General features: G+C 45.5%; 4 protein-coding genes across 4 annotated transcripts; 1 reads left to right on the plus strand and 3 right to left on the minus strand.

Moving 5' to 3' along the window:
- Positions 1 to 50: 50 nt before the first annotated feature.
- On the minus strand, positions 51 to 1216 carry M431DRAFT_120443 (hypothetical protein). The gene has a single exon (XM_024912100.1). The coding sequence runs from the start codon at positions 1084 to 1086 to the stop codon at positions 103 to 105; it is 984 nt and encodes a 327-aa protein (XP_024771701.1). The 5' UTR covers positions 1087 to 1216; the 3' UTR covers positions 51 to 102.
- A 580-nt stretch (positions 1217 to 1796) lies between these two features.
- Positions 1797 to 3778, plus strand: M431DRAFT_497328 (hypothetical protein; the record flags this gene model as incomplete). Its single annotated transcript, XM_024917581.1, has 6 exons — positions 1797 to 1837; positions 1859 to 2010; positions 2112 to 2861; positions 2889 to 2984; positions 3030 to 3425; positions 3483 to 3778. The coding sequence occupies 6 exons, from the start codon at positions 1797 to 1799 to the stop codon at positions 3776 to 3778; spliced, it is 1731 nt and encodes a 576-aa protein (XP_024771702.1).
- Positions 3779 to 3843: 65 nt separating this feature from the next.
- On the minus strand, positions 3844 to 5362 carry M431DRAFT_120446 (hypothetical protein). Its single transcript, XM_024912101.1, has 3 exons — positions 4987 to 5362; positions 4417 to 4904; positions 3844 to 4342 (listed from the first exon to the last, which is right to left on the minus strand). The coding sequence occupies exons 1-3, from the start codon at positions 5215 to 5217 to the stop codon at positions 3949 to 3951; spliced, it is 1113 nt and encodes a 370-aa protein (XP_024771703.1). The 5' UTR covers positions 5218 to 5362; the 3' UTR covers positions 3844 to 3948.
- A 1373-nt stretch (positions 5363 to 6735) lies between these two features.
- On the minus strand, positions 6736 to 8444 carry M431DRAFT_147762 (glycoside hydrolase family 30 protein). The gene is made up of 4 exons (XM_024912756.1): positions 7598 to 8444; positions 7454 to 7534; positions 7356 to 7402; positions 6736 to 7289 (listed from the first exon to the last, which is right to left on the minus strand). The coding sequence occupies exons 1-4, from the start codon at positions 8402 to 8404 to the stop codon at positions 6827 to 6829; spliced, it is 1398 nt and encodes a 465-aa protein (XP_024771704.1). The 5' UTR covers positions 8405 to 8444; the 3' UTR covers positions 6736 to 6826.
- Positions 8445 to 8961: the final 517 nt, after the last annotated feature.

Here is an 8961-nt window from a genome sequence, read left to right on the forward strand (position 1 = left end):
TTTCAGTATCACAACACGGGACTTTTTTTAACAACTTCCCCAATCGCTCACTAACAGTAAACAGTGGTCTATTAAATAGAAGATATGGAATTGCTATATAGCTTACTCAAGCGTTTTCCAGAACTCTTCAATTAACTTGGCGACCTCTGGAACCTTTTCTCGTACAACAGCATGTCCAGCTTGTGGTACGACCACATAATTCTTCATCCCAACGTTGAGCAAATCCTTTCCGCTAACTATATCGTCCAACTCTCCAAGGATACAGAAAGTTTTGATACCTGTGTTCGCTGCTTTCAGAAATTCGTTGTCATTGTCTAAAACCCCGCCATCTCTGAATATGGCTACTACACTCGCTACGTGACCCTCATGGTTCTTCATTTGCCAGTCTCTGACTGCCTCAGCGACCACCTCACCTTTATCAACTCTCTCTTTCCAGTCGGCCGGGACAACTAGGTCTCCGCCCTCTAGGAGTTGCAGAATCCACTGCTTCGCCTGCTCTTCTATGCCTTCGCCGCCACGCAAGTAGCTTCTGTGTAATTCTTCAAACTCTCCTTGCCGGATGAAACCTGCAGGTGCAACAAGAGCCATGGAAGCCACACGCTCTGGCTTTGCTGCCGCAAAACTTGCAGTTGCTGATGCGCCAAAAGAGAAGCCAACCAAATGAGCGTTCTTCCAACCGAGGTGTACCATTACAGATTCCAGTAGACTGTGGAATAAAGCTGCAGCGTGGGGTACTAGTGGGGTGTCTGTGAGCCCATGGCCCCAGAGGTCAACAAGTACGCATTTGGCAAATGGAAAACGTGCAGAGAGAGCGCTTGCTAGTGGTTGCAGGCCAATTGCAGAGGTCTGGATGCCATGCACAAAGAGGACGCGGGATATCGCATTTGTGGCATCTGCAGGCGAGGAGGACGAGGGTGGCAGCTCATAGATTGCGGCTCTTCCATTCGGTGTTTGCAGAAATGATGCTTGAGGCATTAAACTGCCAAATGTTGCAATGAAGGCGCTTTCAGATGGTGCAGATATCAATCGCCTCTCGTCAGGCGGCGGAACACCGGGACGCGGTAATACTAATAAAGGAGTTGACATCTTTATATGGAACTGGTGATAGCCGCGTGGAGTTGATAGAATGTAGAAATTTAGACGTTGGGTGTAGAGGAGCAACTAAGGGGACGTCTTGAGGGATAATGAAATATTTACTCAAATAGCGATTTCTGGCCAAAGGAAAAAAGACGCTTAGCAATGGAGCATCGTGCATAATAGATGAACTTACGTAAAATTCGTTACAAATAAGTTTACACTTATGGAAATATAGGTCGTGTGTCTAGATCACAAATTTCGTCCTACGATGGTAGCTTATTGCATTATCCCATAAATAAATGAGCGGCCTTGCACGGAGGTTTAAGTGGGGGAGTAAGAGGAATTAGGGAAGCGAAAAGAGAAAAGATAAGAAAAAAGAGCCAAGTACAGGAAGCCCGGCAAAGTAACGTCAATTTTTAACGGGTCTATCTATTATTATCTATGAACCAACAATTAAACATATAGTCTGCTGATGAACTTGGCACTTTGCTTATCGACAAACTACCTGTGCAGGTCCAGTGATAGCCAGAGGGCATTTTTTGCTAATCGCAGCATATGGTTGTCTGCAATGCGGTCTTGGGTAATGATCTCTCATCTTCCTTCAATTCTAGGTCAATTCTAATAGAAAGCCAGTGGCAAACGAACTTGCCAATGCCGGAACCCAGAATGATATAAATGTTAATATAGCTATTGAAGTACTTGGCAAGGAGCATGATTACATGGGCTGCTCCAAAGATAATAGCATGAATGATCGCTCGTAGTAGCTGCTGCAGTGGAGTAGCGCCAGGCCTCTCTCATCACAAGATCACTGGCCAGAGCAACATTGGTGGTATGCAGATCGCGCAGTACCTTGCACCAACGATAAAGTTTCATATGAATACTTAGATCTGGTCTACTCGGCACACGATTTAAGTATTCTCTATGCTAGCATTTGTGGATAGCAATTGGAGGCATATTGCTTTGTTGGACATTGCACCGCATATATAATTTGCCTTCGCACATTCTACCTAAACCACTCACAACTATAGAACCAGCGTCTGCAAGACTTCGCCGTACTGTCGGTTCTGCTATCAGGTACTTTCTCCTCCGAGACTCTATTCGCTCGATATTCGGGCGTACCACTCGCTTACAGGTCACCGTTCTCCTAAGTCTAATTGGTTACCTCATTATCTGGTTCTTTGTCGGCCTTACATATCGGACCTGGGTGACACCCGTCAAGAATCTCCCGGGCGTTTATAATACCCGTACTACACTTGGTCCATGGTCCGATCATATTGGTGTTCTAGCCTACGCACTTACAGCGTTATCGGCGATGCTTGCCAATCGGGAATCTGCGCTGTCTTTTCTGACGAGAGTATCATACCAGAGCTTCAGCTTTTTACACCGCTGGCTAGGTTATATTATATTTGTTCAAAGTGCCTTACATACAGTCGGTTGTTGTGTCGTTGAGATTCGCCTCCACCAACCGCAGCCTCTCGTGGCGCAGCACTGGGTCGTCGAAACATATCTCGTCTGGGGAATCGTCTCGATGACGATTCTCGCATTACTTGTTGGATTGAGTAAAACGTGGGGCATTCGTCTTACTGGATATGAAGCTTTCCGCAAGCTTCATTACAGTCTGGCTATGGTATACATTGGAGCCTGTTGGGGCCATTGGGATAAGCTCAAATGCATTATGCTACCCTCTCTTATTTTCTGGCTCATTGATCGCGCCTGTCACCTCATGAGGACAGGTCTCCTTCATTATCACATTCTCAACTCCGGGCATGTAGGATTGCGAACCTGTACTGCCGACATCACTTAATTTCCAGACCCCGAATATGGAGATGTGTACCGGCTTGATCTAGCAAATAATCAAGATCCTTGGGCAATCGGCCAGCATTATTACTTATGCTTTCCTGAAAGCAGTATTTGACAATCGCACCCGTTCGCTCCTCTTAATGCACCCCAAGTTGAAACTGGACTCGTGAAGCACTCATACATCATTCGCACAAAACATGGAGAGACCAAAAACTTTGCTCAGCTCTGTGCAAGCAAATTGAGCCCAGCAGTGTGTCCAGATATTAAAACCACACCAGTAATATTGACTGGTCCGTATGGATCACACACTATGGACAACATCGAGCCTCACAGCAATGTTCTCTGTGTTGCAGGGGGCACTGGTATCACCTACGTTTTGCCAATATTACTTCAGCATGCACAGTCTCTGCGTCCTGTGCGAGCTAAATATAGTCTAATATGGAGTATCAAGGAAACAAGAGATCTAAAATGGGTCGAAGCAGAGCTGAACGCCCTTCAACAAGCTCCTGAGGACATGAATCTCGACATCAATATCTTCGTCACTCAGGGCATTGCAACGAAGATCGAGTCGAGGGGAAAGGAGCTTCATCCCGCTGATACTCAAGTGAAAGAGGTAACAAGTATCGAATCATCTGGCACGACAGATGGCAGGTCCCGGAGCCTATACCTACATCAAAGCGATGGGATCAATGGCTATCGGCGCCGAGATGTTGCTAACTTCATTGGCGACTTCCTAGAGAGCACAATTGATGGACCAACCATAGTATTTTCTAGTGGTCTGGGAGTAATAATTAGCGATGTTCGTGGGGCTGTCGCAGGCTTTAATTCTCCCAGTAGAGTATGGTGTGGACAACAACGGTACGACTTAGAATTTGTTGGCGAAGATCGCATGGAGATTTAACAATTCCGAATCGCATTTTCAACTTCTGTATTGAAAAAAAATACATAGAGATAGTAGGTCGACCTACGAAAAGGGCACTTCGTCCGTTAAGATTCTCTTCAGCCTGACAAACGATAACGATAAGATCCAAAGACGCTGCAAATATTGACTTTTGTGCTCAATTACTTATACTAAACAAATAGACATTGAAGATCATGCTCTTCAAATGCCTTCGCATCTTTCCTCCAAGCGTTAAGCAAGACGTCTCTTCCGAGCTTGGCAATTTTCTGACCTTCCTCTGGTGTCCCCCATCCAGGTGTCGTAGATCCAATGCATATCAGGTGAGCACCGACATGAATGAGCACGCGGAAGATAAAATCTGTATCAAGCTTGCCGTATCCCTCCACAAAGCCGCGAATAATCCAGAGGGCAGCGTCTATATCCTTGTATAGTTTCAGCTGCCATAGTTCGGCAATCAGCTGGCCGAGGTCTTCGGCTCGTACACCAACCTGCGCCATTTCCCAGTCAATAATGCGAACTGGAACCAGCTGGCCATCTGCAAAAGTAATGTTTGGTAGCAGCACACTGTAAGTAATAAAAAGTCAGTTCTCATCGTAAGGGCGAGACGTTGCATGAATTATGTTGCACTCTCAACTTACTTGCCGGTCCAAAAGTCACCATGGATTGCACTGAGTTGGCTCTCATTTGCCAGCTCAGCCGAGGCCATCTTTACAATCTCCTGCAAAACGTCCTTGTACTCCTGCAGAAGGGTTGGGAACATGTTCACCCTTCCAAGCAATTGGTCATAATTGATGAGCTTTTTGATGTTCTGCATGTCTGTATTCTGTGCGAACAGATCACGCAGGCCCTGCTGCTCTGGCTGGTCGCTCCAACTGTGGAATTCCCGCAGCCACCGACCTAAACCCTGTCCAAGTTGAAGGCATTGTGGTTTAACTGCCTCAGAAGTAGCAGATTGATAGTGGCGGAGAGCATAGTCTTTGAGATTGACAGCATTAGACACGTATTCCTGAATCTGAGTACTACTTTCAGGGCTGAAGTGGTACAGTTTTGGAGTCCCAATTTCGTATGTCGACGAAATCACGTGTGGAAATTGTGAGAGGAATCGTAGGCCTTCCTCTTCAATGTTCTATTAATAGAAAATGCACACGGATTGAGTATTAGTACTTGAGCTTTTCTAAGTGATGTGGAAGAGCGATGGGAGAACTCACGCATCGAACCATTTTCAGTTTGAAGTCGGGATGTTGGGCAACATATGCTTCGCCATGTTTCAGCACAACCTCGGACACACCGTCTGGCAGAGGCTTCTGAAGTTTGGCGTGGTAAATGAAGTTTGCAGTCCCCCCAGACAGAGGTGTGAAAGATGATACAGCATAGTCTGTACCTTCCAGCTCTTTTTGCACCGTCTCTTGGATGTGTTTATTCGTCTCTTCTGCCGACATGATTGGGACCCGGAGATTTGATGCGACAGTCTAAACAAAATATAAAGACGGCGAATTATCTATCGGGAGTGTGTGCGTGGTTGTTAAAAGAATTGCTCGTCAATAGAAGAAGTGGAAAGATATCGGAACAAAGGGCAAGGTTATTGTATAAGTTCCTTCCCCGCTAATAAATATCGGTAGTACCTACCTACCTATATACTCCCTAATCTAGGTCGGTAGGAAGTTGAAAATGTACTCCGTACCGAATGAGCTTACACATGTACTACGTTCTCCATACAGCTAGGACGTAATTGCAGCCTTTCGCCGGTGAGTCAGAGCTTTAAAATGTCTCAAATCTGGGATGGTCTGCAGCGTGTGGCAAGTCTCTTTCGATGTCCCCAAATGCTATATTAAACATCCATCAAATACACTCCCCGGTTCAGAAAAAGAATTCTCTAGCAGAAGATCTGATGCTCTCTTTAGAGGTTACAGTTTTTTCGCAAGTAGCTACGCGTACATCACTTTGGGAAACCCTAGCCCGGCATGTGACGGAGGAATAAACGATGGATCTCTTACCCCGCCTCCTAAAGAGGATTGCTGTAGTTGAGTCCAGTTCCTGTTGCGACAGTCCCAAGTATACAGTACTATATTCCCGTGCACTTTAGCTAGTGTTTTTAGGTATACAGCACTCGAGAGTGGCTCCAAAACACGCTCCTCAGTACCTGCTAACTCGTAGCGCGATCTCATTGTTGTGATGGGTCATTGAAGCCAAATCGACCCCGCAGAGAAAGGAAGAATAAACAGCCCGCGTGAATGTTCGAGACAACGGGGAAACTGTATATCCGCAGGCTTCAGATCGCACTTAGTGTTACGAATTTGAACATCATTGAGATGTTCATTAAAAGCCCGTAATGGAATGTCACCGGGAAACGCAGGTTGATGGCCAATTAGAAAGACATGTTTAGACTAGGCCGGGAATTTGATGCCCTTTGAAGCGTTGATTGAGGGAGACTCAAGGCTAATGCACACGTCTTACTGTATGTACGTTAATCATCCCTGCAGGGCTTGACCGAAAAAAATTCTACTACAGTCGTATCATACAGATCCAATAGTTTTGTCGTTTTTTGATCTTATGGCTATATTGCGAGGCAAACATCTTGTAGCTCTATGTTGTTGTGGATTTAGCTGCAAGTCATCAACCAAAGCTACTTTTTACTACCGTACTACTCTGCTGAGGACCCTCTCCGATTACCGCGTAGCTCAAGTGCGATTAGGAATACCAACTCATCGATCGGGAAGGATTGCAGAGTCAGAATTGGAAGAGAAAAATGGATAGATGAATCTTATACGTAGATCAAATCGCACGCGCTGCTGTGAATATCCGGATATTACAGCCAGCTCAAGTTATCGGCGTGCGCCGCTTAGCCCGCCGCGGAACGAGTTAACCATCACGATATTCATTCCCAAGTCCTGATGCTGATATTCTGGGAAAATATTACTATGATTCGGATATTCATACTATAACGTATAGATCATTATGTATATTAGAGGAAAAATAATTAATATTGGCCCGACTACTGCATAATCATCTTTCAATGCTGATTATGAGTGTGTTACACTAGACCACTGCTTACTCCAACCAGAACGTCTTCATAGCCCTTGGCTCAACCGTCACCTTGAGGCTGCTGCCGCTAATCTTGTACCGACTCTGCAAAGTAACGTTGTGGCTATTATCGGTCAAGTATTCGCTCAATTTTCTCTTTTTGATGCCCTCCAGATCGATAGTCAAGTCGTAAGGGAAGTGAGCTGCATTGATGACGGGGATTGCCACAGTACCATTTTTGTTGACATAGGCGGTTACATAGACGTTTTCTACGTCGCTTGTTGCATCAATGCGTACAGAACCTGGTCTAGCAAATCGGAAATATTGTGCAAAAGCCCAGAGTCGAGATGATACTTCGTAGTTGTCGCGATCGAGCCGAATGAGAGCATTGTCGCCATTGGAGTTCTGTGCGCACCACCAGTGAGTGTAACCCGAGGTGTCGCTATTCACAAAAGCGTTGTGCATATACAACGCCCATTGCAAGCCCTCACTGACATGAATTGTTAGCATCGACCTGGAGAGAAATGAGGACTATTTAGGTATAAAAGATACGTACGCAAGTTGGCCGCTGTAGTCCCAAGTGCTATTCCACGCACCGGTACCCTGTTACGCGTGTGAGTAAATAGCAAAAGAAATCTTTGGGCTTTATCTTACATCAGCCCATTCTGTCATAATGTTTTGCTTTCCACCAGCGTTGAATGGGCGCTCAGGGTTACTCTGGTAGTTGTGCCACGTCTGGAACTCGGTCAGATATCACATCGATGTTTAGCTTTAGGAGGGGCGTAATGGAGAACAAACCGCAATGTCAAAAAACTTCTCTCCGCCTGCTTGCTGAAGTTCGTAGAGAATGTTTCTTTCTTGTCTTGCGCCAGTTGCATCACAGCAACTGACATCCACTTTCGGGAAAGCTTTTTTGAGTGTAGGGTATAAGACCTCCAAGAAGTCTTTAGCCTGGTATCCGTCTGACAGCATACTCTCATAGGTAAAAGGGTTGAAGTCAGGCTCGTTCCAGGCACCCAGAAGAGATACATCGATACCTTCTTCCTTATAGAACCGGACGTATTGAACGAGATAATCGGCATATGCTTGGCGCCAATCGTATTTGCAATTGGTGCCACGTACACCGCATATTTGTCCACCCAAGTTCTCCGTTCCAACCGTCTTCATACATCCAGGAGCAGACCAAGCATCGGCGTAAACAAAAAGGTCTGGGTTATACTTGAGAGCCGTTTTAGTGAGATTGAATTGGCAATTATCGCTGCCATCCCAGACATAATTGAACTTGCCCTCTGGAGTGGCGGGACAAGTTGGCAAAATAGTGGTTCCCGGGGAGGATCCAATGTCGTTTCGGACAATAGACAGACCTCCAATGTTTTCGTCAAAGAGGATTTGAGTGACCTTTTGTTGGTTTTCGGGCGATAAGCCAGAAGACCCAAACTGTTGACAAGCAATACCGAAAGCACCAGAACAGCCGCCTCCAATCATAGTCTGATAAGTTTGACGAGCGTTAATCTTAATATTAGCTTTGTATTGAGAGTTGGTGTTGTATGACCATGCTGAGCCTTGACCTAGCAAGGCCAAGACAACTGAGACAGTGGACATCATCTTGAATGAGGTGAAAGAGAGATTGATTGGGAAGATTGAGTATCAACACTGCTCATCTGGATCAAAAGGGGGAGATTATCAACTCCCAACACGTCCATTTTATGTCAACTGCTCTTTAGAACCCCCTCTCGTGCTCTGAGTTTGGTCTTACAATGGATACTCGTACATTTATCCGGCCACTATTCTGTACACATATTCGAATCCTTGTCGCAAGACATCGGAGGTTGAGCCATTTAGCCTTTTTATCCGCGATGACGCTTTTTGCGGAGATGAGGCAGGGGTTCAATCAACACCAAGCCAATGGCGCACACTGATTCAAGGCATCTAAAATAGTGATGAGTTTCGGTGTTGGCTAAACGGATGTATAAGAATTCTATAATGAAGGTGTATATGATCATGATTCTGGATGACAAATATATTTGTTACCGTTGATGTCATGCGCTGTAGGTGTCGGTGAGATGTCACTGAGGCATTAGCTTCAGCAGTTAACGGATTTTGGAGATTGACTTACCTGGCAACTGGTACTACGCGCTAAAACAACTATTTCCTCTGTATGG

The sequence above is a fragment of the Trichoderma harzianum genome, assembly GCF_003025095.1.
Source record: "Trichoderma harzianum CBS 226.95 unplaced genomic scaffold M431scaffold_10, whole genome shotgun sequence".
Lineage (NCBI taxonomy): Eukaryota > Fungi > Ascomycota > Sordariomycetes > Hypocreales > Hypocreaceae > Trichoderma > Trichoderma harzianum.